Source organism: Epinephelus moara, chromosome 23, assembly GCF_006386435.1.
Source record: "Epinephelus moara isolate mb chromosome 23, YSFRI_EMoa_1.0, whole genome shotgun sequence".
Taxonomy (NCBI): Eukaryota; Metazoa; Chordata; class Actinopteri; order Perciformes; family Serranidae; genus Epinephelus; species Epinephelus moara.
Genome location: NC_065528.1, coordinates 8,982,486 through 8,998,266, shown reverse-complemented (window position 1 = coordinate 8,998,266; position 15,781 = coordinate 8,982,486). Strand labels below are relative to the sequence as shown.

Sequence of the window (15,781 nt, the reverse complement as noted above, 5' to 3'; positions counted from 1 at the left end):
TTAGGCAGTATCGTAGGCATTTCCGATACTGGTATCGGTATCGGTACAACTCTAGTGTATATGCCATGTGTTTTAAAGCCACACTTTATTCATTGATATGAGTTAACTATTAATGAAAAAATGAATAACTGTTTTGTTGAAGAATGGTCTCTTAAGCCCTTACGATTCTTCATCTGTTAGAATCGACCCAAAAAAAATTAACACAACTAAGTATCCAAGTCTTTTTTTTGTTTTTTTTTGCTAATGATTTACAAGTGCAATGAGAGTATAAATGAACCATGACAACATTTTTTGTGTTTGTAACATAATTGGGTTCTGAATGACTTTTTAAGACATTTCCAAGATCATTTTTAGATCAGATTAAATTAGATCAGATAGATTATCATTTTTGGACAAATCATCTTTTTTTATTCAAGCATTTAAGTAGTATGTAGTACTGTGCACAGGTTACGCACATGGTTATTAAAGTTAGGTTAATCTACATTTTGCCTACAGGTAAGTGCAAGTGTAAAGTAAAAAGACAGGGTAAGGTCTAGTGGTAGATTTAAATATTTAGAACATCGAAAATGGGAACTTTCACTCAGGAGAGCTTGACTCATTTTAACAAAAAGAAATTAGAAGATAATTGAATGGCAATTAAGAGCTTGTCTAATATTTATAAAACTGCAGGTCCTGCAAACACCCTGTTAATAGGAAACATACATAAAAAAAAGTAGTTAAGAGTCATGCTGCAGGGTGAAATATATATATTTTTAATTGACAGTAACTTTAAGAACACTGTGAATACTGAAACGCCTAAGAAACATTCAGCATGTTTTATATTTTACACTGACCACTGCCCAAAGCCCCAGGTTAAGGTATTAGTCGTCAACTAGTCTGTGAAACAGTGTTCCCACAGACTGAGAATAATTTGTGCTGGTTAAAGCTCAGAAATCCAAGGCTTCAGCACTGTCTGCAACACAGAGCTGCATTCACAAGCTTATCTTTTGAAAACACATTAACACAACACTTCAGCAGAATGTTATCTGTACTTCTGGTCAGGTCACTACAAAAACACAAAGAGATGTTTTAGGTTAGGAAAAAATTAATCCACTGATCTCACCTTGCTCTCCAGTTTGGCCTCCGTTCTCTGTGTGGTCTTGATTTTATCCCACGTGTCCTTCCACTTCTCCGACGTCTGTCCGAGCTCTGCCTCCAGGCTCTGCAGGTCCTGCAGCAGCTTGGTGATGGCGTCAGGCACCACCTTGCTCAGGCTGTCGTAGCACGGCCACACGATGCGTCGCTGTGATTTAGGGCCGCTGCTGTCGGGTTTCTCTGGCGTCTCCTCTGCCACGCGCTCCTGCCGGCCCCTCAGCTCCCAGTCGTACGAGGGCCCCTCTGACAGAGTCTCCTCCATGTAGAAGTCCCACACCTTCAGGTTGGAGTTGAAGGTGTACGGCCGCAGCACCTGGAATACACCACATCATCTAATGAGGCTCCTGTGTTCCAGTGCTTCTATGATCAGTTCTCTAATATTTAGGAGCGACATTTGTCTGCTTCAACAACTGTAGCTGGTGACTCACTGTGAGGCCTTATCTCATCTCTAAAGCTAGAGGGCTGTTAAATGTGTTTTTACATGTGACAGGAAATAAATGTCCAAAGAAAAACACATCTCATCAGCACGTGGGGTGTGAGTGCAGTGGTCTCACCTCGTCGTCTTCAGGAGAGAACATGTAATTGTAGAAGATGGGTGTTTTCTTGTTGAGTCTGTCGATGTAGTCCCACACAGACTTACACACCTGAGGACTTCTCCTCTCTCCTTTCTCCTCATACAGCACTCCTACACACACACACACACACACACACACACACACACACAGAGCTCATCAGGAACAGACACACTGTATCCATGACACTGACTGTGTTTCTTAAGATGGAGCACTGTTACTGTTACTCAAAATATACTACAGAATTTCAGACACTCAGAAATGTTCTCACCCAGCTCGATGCGTTCATAGTCAGAGTCGAGCAGGAAGGTGCGGAAGCGGTTGGACACGTAGTGGTAGGCCAAGAACTTCAGGTAGTACTGACTGAACTCAAACTCCATGGGGAACTGGAGGTGGATCTGAAGGTAGAAGCACAGAGACAGGTCAGGGTTACTGTTTAAAGGGGCAGATGTAGTCCAGACAGGGCTGGACAATTTTGTTTTCAGTTATGATTTTAGCTTCCAACAATTATGAAAACAACTTAATCGAAATAAAACAATTGTTGTGTTGCATTCTGTTTCACAATAAGCTCTCATTTTGTCTTATAAATCCAGCACGGCCCTTTCCTTTGCAGCCTTACGCTCAGTGTTACCATCTTGAGACTTGCAGCCTGTTTAGCGCTCATTATATTACGGGCCGGAGCTGTTAGCTTGGCTGCTAACATTTCTTTGGAATGTGTCGATTTGTGGAACGAGACAAAAACAGACTGGAAGGTGACTCTTCCTCACCACAGCATTTAGGAAGCCTCACACTGCAGGTTAAGACCACACTCACATATACTGTTAGAGAATAAAGTCAAAGTGGTCAAAAACCTAACTTTATGAGCAGGTACAAGCATAAAATGACTCTTTGGCAAATGGCTGTGAACGCACTGTTGTGTGATGAGATGGCAAGTAGCAGCCGGCGTGACAGTTATGGCCAAAGATCCACATACAGTTCAATTATATTTAAAGTTCAAGACAGTTCACAGTTATAAAGACAAGTTTTTTTTCAACTTAAATAAATGCATGATATTAGCAAAGCCAATGAGTGTTAAATAACTGTGATCTCAATATCGACCAAAATAATCATGATTATGATTTTTGCCATACCTGAGCAGCCTTAATGCTTTGCACTACAAAGGGTGTCTGCATACACTGATGTGTTCACACATACAATCTTGCAGTCACACTCAATACATACTGGCCACTGGTACAAATGGCAACTTAACGTTACCGTTTGCTTTTCACATATTGTCCCCCTTCACACAGCACAAAGGCTGAACGGAGAGCGGAAAACAATTACAACACGCTCATCTGATGTGTTGGACAGCAGAATATACAGGAGCGTCACAGACAGAGGGGTCAGAACTCAGGGGCCACTGACGCTAAATCAAACCACACTTCCTGCATGTGATAAGAGGGCCGAGCCCACGTCACTGATCAGCAAAACAGGAAATAGAGTCAGACGTACAGGTAAACACACACAGAGCATTAAACATATATAGTAAGAGGAAGGAGGGCTGCTGACCTTCACTTAACACATACACTGCTTCCAGTCTCAGCTGTTACAGTCTGATGCTGTCCTTATTTTCTTTAGTGTGTACCGTGCACAGTACTACATACTACTTAAATGCTTGAATAAAAAAAGCACTCTAATTAAATAAAACTACTGGTATTATTAACCTGATTCTGATCTTTATTTGTCCTTAGATGTTTAAAAACAAATCTTTTGCATTGCAGCACTAAAGACCCTGTCCCTCTGCTTACCTTTGACCTTCCTTTTAGGATATCGCACATTAAAACATCAGGATCTCTGTTGGCTTTCTGCAGGCTGAAAGCTCACATGCAGTGATGCAGACCCACCTGGTGTACACAGTCGAGGAATTGCAGGAAGACGGGGGTGAAGCCGCTGCTCTGGCTTCCCAGCGTCTGCGCTCCACGGTGGCTGAACCTGTGTCCGAACGACAGCCACTCCTTCTCCACCAGCAGCCGGAAGCCGTCGAAGGTTCGGTAGTACGGATCAGACAGCAGCTGCACCAGGGACACCACCTGCACACACAGCACGTCACACTAAGCCTCGCTCAGAGGACAGTCTTCAGGGACAAAGTTAAAGCTGCTGGGTGTCAGTCAAACCTGCGTGGTGACGTCCCAGCCGTCCTCCAGGCTGACCATGACCGATGAGCCTGTATCCAGAAGCTCCACCACTAGCACAGACACCTGCAGCACCCTGTGGAGCTGGACACACACAGGCACACACGCAGGGTCAGTAAAGGTCACACAACGAGCAGTAAATGTACTGTCCTGCATGCACACACACACAAATACACACACATACACAGCACTTACCAGAGACATCCACTCAGAGTCCTCAAGGCAGCGCAGGAAGCTCATGTTGGGGTCAGAGGGCGGGGTGCTCGGCACGCAGGCCTTCATCAGCTTCTTGAAGCTGTTCTTCACCTGTCGCACGTCACACACCTCGATGGGAACCACCTCCCACTGCTGGAACGAGTCCTGCTTCCCTCCCTGAACACAGCAACACCCTCCCAGTTAATACTGTTAACTGCCAACCACTAGCCTGTCATGATAACTACTTTTGTTGGAAGATATATTGTCACTTTGAGACCATTTTATGCCACTGATAAAATGATAATAAAACAGCAAAATAACACAAGTACAACCTAAGAGCAATAAATGTTTAATTCTTAATAATATTCAGACATTAGCACAACACAACTGTAAATACAACGTGCAATATCGAGGTCAGCAAAACAACAGAGGTCATGTTCATATATTGTGTGATAAGTCAAACCACAACTGCGCCATTTCAAAGCGCATTCATACAATTCCCTCTATTTTTTCTTCTGTTTTTCCCCTTCTTGGCTAACCTTTTTTTTCTATCCCTTAATCACAGTAAACACTCTAAACACCACAGTAATTAGTGTGTCAGCAGTTACCTTGAGCTGGGCCTTGTCTCCAATGATGTAGAGGTAGGCCTTCTGCTGGCGGAGAAACAGTGCCTCGCTTGGCCCTCCGTTGGGCTGTGGAGACTCTTTCCCTGCCAGTCGTGTCCCCACGTCTGGGTTGTAGGCACTTAGACGCCCACTGCCTCGGATACTGCCCCATTTACCTGTGATAAACACACACACGCATACGAAAGTAGAGTCTTCAAAGGAATCCTGAAAACAGAGCCATCAAACTTCATTTGGAAGTCCTTCCCATGTTAAAGCCATTAAAGGATCAATCCGGTTTATTACGAGCCAAGTTGTAATAACTTGAAATGATCCTTAAAACGTCCACAGCTACTAACAGCCATGCTGGTAGACAAGGCAGAAATGTCTGAAACTACCCAGCCCAGTTGGTTACATCTAGCTCAGTGACAGCTACATTATGATGAACAGAGTCACCTCTGATTGCTGCTGACATTCAACAGAGAGAAGAATCAAACAGGAGACGACAAACAAGACGTCAGACGGCAGAGCTGCAGCAGCAGCATGCACTCACTGCAGCAACAACAACAGAACATTAGTCCGCAGACACAGCACACTATCAGGAACCACGGCAAACACAGTGACGCTACTGTTAAAGAGATCTGATTGGTTAGACAGGAGCAGAGGGAGTGGAGGGGGCGTGGCCTACTGTACCTCTAGGAGGGTTCCTGGCCTTGCCAGACACTTTGGGCTGAGAGAGGGAGATGACTTTCGCCCTTTGACCCAGAGCTGAGGTCAAACGACAGAGATGGCCAGTTAACAACGCCACACAATGGAGGATGGTTCACTCACACACACTCACACTCACACACACATACACTCACACAAGGGATGCATTCACTTCATCATCCTCCTGGTCCAGTCCCAGTTTCAGTAACACAATTAAGATTTGAAACACAATTCACACATTTTGTTTTGAAACCAGGACTGCAACACTCACTACAGCTAACAGAGGAACTACAGGAGCAATGTGGACACACATAAAAGTGTCTCACCTCCTCTGCTGAAGGTCCCAGGTGCATCCTCCTTGGTGCCCATCACCTGCTTCATCAGAGCGCCGATCTTGGGCTGCCTCAGCTTGTCTGAGGAGTCTGTGGACAGAAGAAACCATCAGCTGTGTGAGCCCGCAGTGCCAGTGATCATTAACATGTCAGTGTGTGGAAGTCCATCTACCAGAGGTGCTCATGTGTGTGGAGGTGAAGCCACTGAGTGTGTTCCTGCCGCTGTTCTCGCTGTATGAAGGCATGGAGCTGATGATGGCCTGCAGGTATTTCTCCTGCTCCAGACTGGTGGAGTCTGCCTGGGAGGGCACTGCACACAGAGGACAACACATGAACAAACTTTTATATTTCAGGGAACTTATATGTGTTGTTATGGGTGCATATTAACTATGAGCTGCATAACATCATTGTTTATCTTTTTTTTTTTTTTTTTGACGAGGGCATGACAAGCAATGCATCTTTCTCTAAAACTTTTGCAGCTATTCCACGTCACCAGGGGCAGACTAACAGCTTGAAATCATGACCTCTGACCCCTATACTCCTTACTACAGGTCAACATTTCACTGGAAGAGAACTGAGTCTCGAGTCTACGCAGTTAACATTTGAGGACTGGGGAGGATATGTGTGAACAGACGCATAAAGCAAAACATTCCCAAATATTAACTAGCAATTTTCACTTGTAATATGAAGGTTCAGTGTTACATAAATTATCAACAAAGATGCCTCAAACAGATTTTGTACCTGAAGCAGGGGCATTGGGGGACTTGAAGAAGCCCACCACCCCCTTCGCATGGAGGCCTGCAGATCGCAGCAGGACGGCCTTGGTTCGAGAATTCCTCCAGCAAACCACAGGGAAGCGATTCTGCCGGTAGCAGCGACAGATTCTCGAGATAGTCGAGTCTGGGATGCTCTGAGGCACAATCAGCAGGCCGGGGTAGCTGTGACACACACACACATACACATACACATACATACACCCGTCAAGCACCGAAGAGATGCTGTCTATATATGACTCCAGCCTCACACCCCTCATCAATTTGCATTCTCACCTCCTGCAGACAGTGTACATGCGGTTGACGGTTGAAATCCTGAAAGGCTCGTTCTTAGAACGCGTTAGGCTGTTACTGAGCGTGCCCAGACCCAGACGCTGGTAGTCACGGCAACAGGCACGCTCCACAACATTGCTCATGGTCTGTCTGTCAGATGAGCGGATGGTGGAGGAGAGGGTGAGGGAACTCTGGTCTACCTCCTCTGAAACTGTGGAGGCAAACAGGACAACTTAGTGCACAGTCACCATTTACAAAACAGGGAGTTTCATGTCACCATCTAATGTGGCTGTGGTTTTTGTAATGACGTAATGAAAGCACTTAAAGTTGAAATTAAAGAGACACTTGAATGCCTCTCCTATGAGTGTGATGATGTCACCCACTTCTGGTATTAACATTTGTTAAACAACATAACACACAAGAAGAAGAATCTGAGAAGGCCTGAAGAGTGCATAAAACATTGATTACCTGAGATTTCATCCTCATCGAGCTCTGACTGGAAGCTGCTCCTGTTCTCCCAGGTGGGGGGAGAATATTTCTTCCTGGTCACATACTGCCGGCCGATGGTCCTTTTGGCACTCTTCACCAGGTTTTTGGAAAGTGTCCTGAGGGAGAGAGACAGAAAAGTTGATTATTTTCAAAACACATAACTGCTCTGATTCAACACTATATCCCATTCAAAGTTACTCGGCCTCCACTTCCTGTTGGATCTTATTTAGATTTGAAGCAGTGTCCAGTGTCCAGCTGACAATGAGCTGATTGGACTCCATGTATAATCGGCAGCCATGAATTCACTGGTGTGTTGCTGGTTTAGCATGCCACATGGCCGCAGTCTGAATAAATATGTCTGAATGGGGGTTTTTGAGCACACAACAGTGCAGAGATGGAAACAACAGGGCCAATAAAACGGCTGACACATTTTCCACTGATGAATTATTCAAAGGCTTCTCTCATGCTCCTTTCATTCTCCAGAAAACAAAGTGAGTGTGTGTGTGTGTGTGTGTGTGTGTGTGTGTGTGTGTGTGTGTGTGTGTGTGTGTGTGGTCAGGAGGTTGGGAGGGGAGTAAGAGTTGGTTGCTGAGACTGAAGATGAGACAAATTAAAAAGGATACGGACAAGAAACTAAAAGGCATGAAATAAAAAAATGAAGTTCCACGTTGTTGTTACTCTGAGAGCTCGCACCAGCTCTCCTGCAGCAGTTTAAGCACAGTGGGACACTGGAAGATGATACTGAGAAGTATCATGTGAATGATACAGAGCCAAAGCTCAGAGGGCAATGTGACAAGATGCAGCCAGTAAGAACCCTCCTTTCTGTAAACACATTGTTTGGGTTCATTCAGCCAAATCACAGGGGAACCAGGTTTGGTTTTCAAACTGACATGTACTTAAGTGACCTCAGTTTTCTGCAGGTTTGCAGTAACATCAGCTAAGAATAGTGTTGCAGACAGACTTTGTTTGTACTCCTTTTTGGAATATATTTTCTCTCTAAATATTTCAGTCTCAATCTTATGTACTTAAATGAGGACTGAACCTCTACTCCAGTTGTGGTTAGCAATGCTATGCAGTCCACAGTCAGCAGTCAGACTAAATTGCACATTAATGTGATCTGCCAACAAGGTGTCAGCTGTTATCTCTCCACAGTTGTACTCCTTTACACAACTGAGTAAAAACATGGTTATGTTTCAGCAGAGGCTTAGCATGTAATAAGCCTTTAACCTGCTGGTATATGTTTTCTGTCTCTGCTTAACCAGCTACAACACACACTGAGCTACCAATCACAAGGCTACCCTCAATACACCAGTTACACTATATGCCATAGTGATTTATGACATATTGCACTTTATTTTCCCAATTAATGGCACTGCAAGTTCACTTGAAAGAAAACTGAGCCTCACATTTCAACATGTTACGATCAAATCTGGTACCATCACAGTTATACTTGATGTAAACTAGGCCTGCAGCGAACAATTATTTTCATTATCAATTAATCTGCCCATTTTTTTCCACAATTAATTGATTGATCATCTAGTCTATACAATGTCAAAAAATGTGAAAAAAGCTGATCTCAATTTCCTAGAGCCCAAAGTATGTCTTCAAATTGTTTTTGTTTTTTTTCTGTCCACCCAACAGTCCAAAACCTGAAGACTCTTCATTTACCATCATAAATGACAAAGAAGCAGTAAATTCTCACATTTATAAAGATGGAACCAGAAAACAATCAACATTTTTACATGAAAAAATGACTGAAACAATAAATTGATTATCAAAATCTTTCTACCAACTAAAAAATGAATCGGCTAATCTTTGAAGCTCTACCAAGCTTTACCATCTTGATTATACACTTTACCAGCTTATGACCTTTGGCCTACTGAAATATGGGGTTTACATTCTTGAGCTCGAGATGTAAACGAATAGAATACATATCTGGGGCAGATGTAAATTCAGCTGATGTTACAGATGTGAAGCATCATCTGTGTCACCTGGTGAGTTACTGTACTGTAATGGATGTTCTGAGTGATTTAATGACCTGTCAGTTTCTTGACAGAATCAGGGTTTGCATTGCTGATTGATGGTACCTTAAGGCAAAACTAGCAGTTTTCTTAATTCTTTAGTTTCTGTTGCATAAAAACATCTTGTGCTCTGGCAAATGAATTTGTTCTCCATAGATGGTTCCTTACTTTAGCGACTGGTTCTTATCCTTGGTCTTGTGCTCCACCACCATCTTCCCGCACTGACCCACAGTGAAGGCGAAGGTGCCCTGGACGTGCTGAGGATAGCGCAGCTTGTGCATGTGCTTCCTGAAAACCTCGGCCAGGTCTGATGCCACCTCCTCGTCGAACGCAATTTTCATCAGCTACACACAGACAGAGCCAGTGAAATTAGACAACAGCAAACAAAGAAAAGAATAAGAGGAACTGACTGAACTAAGAATGTCAGAGTACCTGGAAGGTGCAGGACCGTAGCTGTAGCCCCTCCTGGACAAACTGGTCCATGGGTAAAGTGACTGAGATCCTCTTCTCCTTTGTAAGAGAGGCGATGGGGAATGAACGAGTCACCACCTGCTCACCCACTGCAGGAGGAGGACACACAGACAAAGAGCAGGATTTAGAGAACCCACAGACCCGACCCAAACATGTCAATGAAACAGAGAGAAGCTTTTAAAGTTGTGTGTGTGTTTCCTCTCTCACCCAGCGGGTCAGTGGGCGTGCCCTTGAAGATGAGACGGTAGGTGGTGAGGAAGATGGCACCCTCAGCAGGGAGCAGAGGCGGACCTCCCATCAGCCCCGTGGCCTCCTCGCGGCCATCAGGGATCAAGTGGACCCGCATGCCGTCCATCACCAGCTCCTCTCCAGCCAACAGCGTTGGCCTCAGCAGCTTGGGCTGCACACAGACACAAAGAGAGGAGGAAGACTGTAGTGAAATTTAAACATTCTTAAAGATTCTTTATTTAAGTTTATTTCCATACTCAGTCTGATGTCCAGGACTATTCAGCCGTGAATGCAAAATAGTAACAAAATAATTTCTGTGAAGCTGCCATAGAATTCATCACAAATCAGTGACTTAAAAATCATGTAACCTGCCTGATGATATAGACATTCAGGCACAACAGGATAATAAGACTGCACTGTCTAGACTAAAACAATGCTGACAGACATAGCTCATTAACATTATTTATTTATAAAATGGCAACATGCTGCACTAATTAAATGTAGCACCCGAAATTGTAATCCTCAATAAAGCATGAGCAATTGTGCAGCTCTACAGTATACGCTGTATATTTCATGACCAAACAACCACTCCACTCATCCAAATCTCATGCGTTCACAACCATGCTGAGGTTACTGGCTGGATGACCTGCACTGTTTGGGAAGTTTAGACCAAAAAAAAAACGGCAGAGGCTGATGTTGAAATGACTGGATTATTGTTGCATAACACACACAATGTGATCTGGATTGGTGGGATCTTGGCAGGGATGATGTTACAAACCATAAAAGATAAATACACGGACAGAAATAATATTCGGTTTGGTGTGTTTATGCGATGGGATGCTCATTTCATATTTCTTAAAAAAAAAAAAAAAAAAGAGGGCTGTCGTGTATCAACAGTCTCTTAGGATCCAGAGCTTGATTACAGGACTCTCAGTTTTAGACTAAGAGGCCTCTGTGGGTTGCTGAGCTTTTCTGAATACCAGCAGCATGAAATATGAAGTTGGCTTTGTCCTCTGGCCCCTTACATCACTTCCTGTCGTCCACAGAGGCCCAGAGAGCTTCCTAAGGAACTCCACCTCTGACAGGAAATGAATTTCAACTAACTGGTAACTTGCTTCCTAATCTGTTACACAACACCTAATGCCGCACATGCCTGCACTCCAACTGCAGCCACAGTTCCCTCTGTAAGCACTGAAAGGCTGACTTTTGTATTTTTCAACCTGGACCCCATTTTCCCATGTTGTTGTGTTCTAATGGGAACAACATTTTCAGTACTGTTCCAGTACTGAATGAGGCTTGTGCAGCCAACGGCGACAAAACAGGCTGCGATGTAACAGTAATAGGCAATTATGCACTGTCAATTTACGTCCATTTAAAGTGCTTGTGATACTGATAAGCTCAGATTTTTATTTTAAGTGTCTGACAAAATTATGAAAAGGACCCTTCAGGGTATACCTTTATGTTAAAGATCCTTTTTGTTTAACCTGAAACAGCCTTAAAAGCGACATTGCCAAACCCCTCAGACTCCATTTAAATAAACATCATCATAAAACATTCTAATTCAAAGTCGACAGAAACAAAAATAAAACTCACAAAAACAGTCTTGGTTTGTCTTTACACTGTTCCAACAATCACCACCTCTGGTTTGGTTGAAATAAACCTTTAATTCACCCAGTTAGATGTGAAAATATGCTGGCTCTATAGTGTTTATTTAAATGGAGTGTGGCGGCATTGCTGAGAGCAATTTCTGGGCTGTTTCTGGTTAGACAAAAAACACGAACATGAATGCTTCACACACATCTTCAACCCAGCAGCACAGAAGATCTAAACAATCAGCACAGTTTCAAGATGAACACACAGTCGCCGATTCAGTATCTGTCCAAATGTCTCCCCTTCTGTTCCTGAGATATGATATTGAGTAATGGCCAGAAAAGTGTTTTTGCAGAACATTATGATGTCACAGTGATGCTGACATTTGACCTTTTAAATATAAAATATGTTTATTGTTTTATCCTACTAGTAATTTGTGGAGAATTTTGTCATAATTGGCATATTAATTCTGATCAGTTCATTGTTGAGTCCAAGCAGACGTTTGTGCCAAATCTGAAAAAAATCCCAAACGGTGAATGAGACAGACGTCACAGAGACCTTGACCTTTTACCACCACAATCTAATCGGTTCATTCTTGAGTCCAAGTAGATGTTTGTGCCAAATCTGAAAAAATTCCCTCAAGGCGTTTTTGAGATATTGTGTTTACAAGAATGGGACAGACCGGCATCCCAAAAACATATTGCCTCCAGCCACAGCTATTGCTGGAATGGAGGCATAACAAAAAGATCTTACTCTTTAACATGAACATCTACATTTGTAAGAATTCTTTCCATGCACTGTCCGACACTTCTAATAACAATCTGAGCCTGTCAGTGACAAAAACAAGCACTTTTAGTGGATGGAAATTGACAGTGCACAAATGTTCCAAGTGATAATATTGCAGCCTGTTTCCTGACTGTTGGCTGCGGCGCTCCTGCTCAATACTGCACCAATTTTACAAACTGTTGTTCCTATTAGTCACATAGATGCAAAAACATGGGAAAATAAGGTAATACCAAAGTAACTGCTGAGACTTAAATGGCTGTAAATTGCACACAAATGTTTTGGGGTTTTTGCTCAGCCCACAATCTCATATCAACTAGCTGAACTGATCCTGCCTGCTCAGGACATGAACTTACATGCTACAACATAAAGTGCTGACAGGACATGGTGAGAGCAGAGGCAAGGAGATGATGGGAGTGAAGTCTGCTCACATGGAAAGACATTAGCGGGGCACTGAGCAGCTACATGTTCCACTCACAAGTTTTTAGTGAAATGACAAAACATGACACGTCAAGCTCAGCGTAGCCACCATCCCTCTCCAAGACACTGCACCCTTCAGACTGAAGGCACTCGGCTCTGCAGGGGCCTTGTGGAACTGCAGCAGCAAGACTGAGCTCCACTGGGCCTCAGAGACCAAACGGCACAACAAGGGAGAGCAACCACCCAGCATGCACTGCTCTGGCGTGCTGTCAGTCACACAGTTCTGTCTCTGGCAGACAGGCGTACCTGCTGTGACACTGTGAGCCTGAGCTGTAGGGATTGGTGGAGAGGGGAGTGGGCGGGGCTGGCTGGGGTTCTGCATGGCCTTTGTCCAGTGGAACGTAAAAATAGGAATTGGTTACCTTTTGGATGGGAGGCAGTCTCTTACTCTCCCTGTGGACTGCATCTAACGTCTCGATGTGCATCTGAACAATATCTGCAAAGAAACGGACAGAGGGATTAAGATGGAGGACAGCAGGTGACAGATGTTGCCATATTTGGTGTGATGCTATCTATAAGTGTGGCTTGTCTTGCTGCCTCTATACCTGGTATCATGGTATGGAGAGCCTTCAGGTGCTCGTTGGTCACGCCGCTCTCATTGCACACTTTGTCTACGAAGCGATTAATGAAGCGCACCACTGAGTTAGCCACATCGGAGCTCTCAGCGTCTTCGAAGCCACTCTCTGTGTCGTAGCTCTCCGCCATGCTGCCTGCAATACTACAAAACAAAAAAAACTGCTTTCAACATTTATGTTTCTAAATTCTAAACCAGCTTTAGAAAGGCATTACAGTAGAAAACAAAGCAGTATCTGAGCTTAGCATCCTTGTTGAGGAAGTGTAAATGTTTGATTACATTTTGTAATGAACCATCACACACTGCAGTCACCCTTTACAAATGTAGGTGAAGTAGATTTTTAACTCGAGAACAACTTCTCCTGATGAGCTGAATGAATTGCCATAGTTGTAATGTTTGATCTAAATGACACACGTGGGCTACATGCATATGTCTACATGTGTGTTGTGCATAGTATAAATACTCCAATCACATTATCAGTATCGAATGAAGTGCTTGAAAGGAATTTGTATCACTTTAAGGCTACTGGTATACGCAGCCCTGGTGATGCAAGTGTACATTGACTGGTCAAACACAGCCAGTGCAGCACCAAGCAACCGCCATTTTTAAACCTTTTAAACCAAATATTAAACCTGTAAGCTGTGTAAACAACAGACAACACATACAACAGCTTTTAACAAAAAATGTAAGAAAACACAGCAAATGGACCGACAATGAAGTCCGGGATTTACTGAGCATATGTGTGAAGGTTTAAAGACAGACACAAGTTTGCCTTGTCAAAGCAAAAGTGACGGTGGTTTACACCAACCCCCGGCCAGCTAACAATACTGATACTGATACAGATCTTGAGATTTTAAAATAAAGGGATGAAGAGGTTTTGAACTAAAACTCAGTAAAAGTGCCAGTTTTGTCTGATATAAACCTTAACAGTGAGACAAAGATCATTGCCTTCAAATCAGTTCGATTTACTTTTATGTAATTTTGCAAACGTGCTATATTGTGACACTCTTTATTCATATTGTTATAGTGACACTAACTATATTTCCTGGGCGTTGTGAGAAGGTGAGCAGCCTTGACTTGTCTTTTCCAGGGTGAACTAAATATTTTTTAATCCTGATCCCTTCAAGTCCCTGTAAAAGCTAACAACTGTCCATACCTGTTTGTGACGTAGCTGTTGCTGACGCTCTCCACGTCTCCGAGACCGGAGCTCCTCAGCAGCCGGTTCTTGCTGGTGTCCAGTGGCAGCAGCAGGTAGCTCATCCTGTTGGCGTAGTGGATGGCCTGGCTGAACACCGTGCTCTCCTCCTTCTGCACACGCTCCGTCTGCATTTCCTTGCTGAGCGTCGGCCACAGCCGGCTTTGCTCCGACGCCAGCTCCAGGGCGCTGATTTCCCTCCCACTGCCCGACCCGTCCTGCTGCTCCTGAGAGCAAACCAAAGGAGGTTTGTTAGTGATTAATCATCTCAAGACAGAAATGACACTCAGCTCAGCAGGTTGGCAGACTGAGTCATCAATCTACAAGCTGTGGTGGCAGATTTCTTCCAAAAAAATCACCAAAAAACTTTAAACAATGTGCAAGACTATCATTCATCTTTGTTCACTCTGGTACCATACTGTAAAGTAAGTGCTCACAGAGTTGTTTTGCTGCTCTACATCGTCTGTCTCCAGGTAAAGGGCTCTGATGTGGTTCTGTACATCGCTGTAGAACATGGCTTCCCAGAACTGCATGGTGGTCCACACCATGTGCTCCTGTACGCAGCTGTAGGCAAACTGAGTGATGCCTGCGCCCATTTTCTGTCAGACAAACACAGGAAGAGACTTTTAAGAGGGAAGCAAGCCGCTTAAAACATCTAGACACAGAACTGGAGTATGCATGTTCAGACAAAGACATTCCCATCAACCTCAAAACAGTCCTGACCTTAAAGTCCCCTCACTCAGTCGATTAAATGATCATGTCCGCCCCCCTTAGTTACTGTTGCTAGGTCGGACCCGCTTGACAAAAAGAGACATGGTGACACTGGGTAGTGCAATGTTTATTAGATACTCTCTGGAAGTCAGGCAGTATAGCTTCAGATGGAAGGATTTGTTCACAGTGTTAACTTTTATGAACAAAGGGGATCAAGGCTAGCGACGTTAGCCTGGATCTTTTCTTGCTAACTATAATTCATGTCATCTTAAAAATATGTCAGCAACCAACCTATCCGTCCTTTATTAAATCTCTTTAACGTTAGCACAGAAATAAGGAGGAAGCAAACCTGGCTTAGCTGGTGATCTGACATTAGGCTGTATGGCTAAATGTTAGCTAACGGGTTGCTATTGTTTTGCTAACATTAGACAACTTAAGATGTGATTACAAGACTGTGATAGTCCCCCAGCAACTATTAA

The 15,781-nt window shown here is 43.7% G+C and overlaps 1 protein-coding gene across 5 annotated transcripts in view; it reads right to left on the bottom strand.

Annotated features, from left to right (window-relative positions):
• The window catches only part of sbf1 (SET binding factor 1), an 84,924-nt gene that overhangs the window by 9,283 nt on the left and 59,860 nt on the right, over window positions 1–15,781 (bottom strand). For 4 of the 5 annotated variants that reach the window (XM_050036712.1, XM_050036713.1, XM_050036715.1 and 1 more), the window contains 20 exons: window positions 15,029–15,190; window positions 14,553–14,818; window positions 13,368–13,540; window positions 13,185–13,258; window positions 9,949–10,141; window positions 9,703–9,830; window positions 9,439–9,614; window positions 7,229–7,365; window positions 6,764–6,971; window positions 6,456–6,652; window positions 5,887–6,024; window positions 5,709–5,804; window positions 5,368–5,442; window positions 4,681–4,853; window positions 4,073–4,249; window positions 3,860–3,961; window positions 3,590–3,775; window positions 1,978–2,104; window positions 1,689–1,819; window positions 1,103–1,447 (listed from right to left, as the gene is read on the bottom strand). In XM_050036712.1, coding sequence (XP_049892669.1) covers window positions 1,103–1,447; window positions 1,689–1,819; window positions 1,978–2,104; window positions 3,590–3,775; window positions 3,860–3,961; window positions 4,073–4,249; window positions 4,681–4,853; window positions 5,368–5,442; window positions 5,709–5,804; window positions 5,887–6,024; window positions 6,456–6,652; window positions 6,764–6,971; window positions 7,229–7,365; window positions 9,439–9,614; window positions 9,703–9,830; window positions 9,949–10,141; window positions 13,185–13,258; window positions 13,368–13,540; window positions 14,553–14,818; window positions 15,029–15,190 — 3,264 coding nt within the window. The remainder of the gene's footprint in view (window positions 1–1,102; window positions 1,448–1,688; window positions 1,820–1,977; window positions 2,105–3,589; window positions 3,776–3,859; window positions 3,962–4,072; window positions 4,250–4,680; window positions 4,854–5,367; window positions 5,443–5,708; window positions 5,805–5,886; window positions 6,025–6,455; window positions 6,653–6,763; window positions 6,972–7,228; window positions 7,366–9,438; window positions 9,615–9,702; window positions 9,831–9,948; window positions 10,142–13,184; window positions 13,259–13,367; window positions 13,541–14,552; window positions 14,819–15,028; window positions 15,191–15,781) is intronic. The other variant, XM_050036714.1, reaches the window with a different exon arrangement.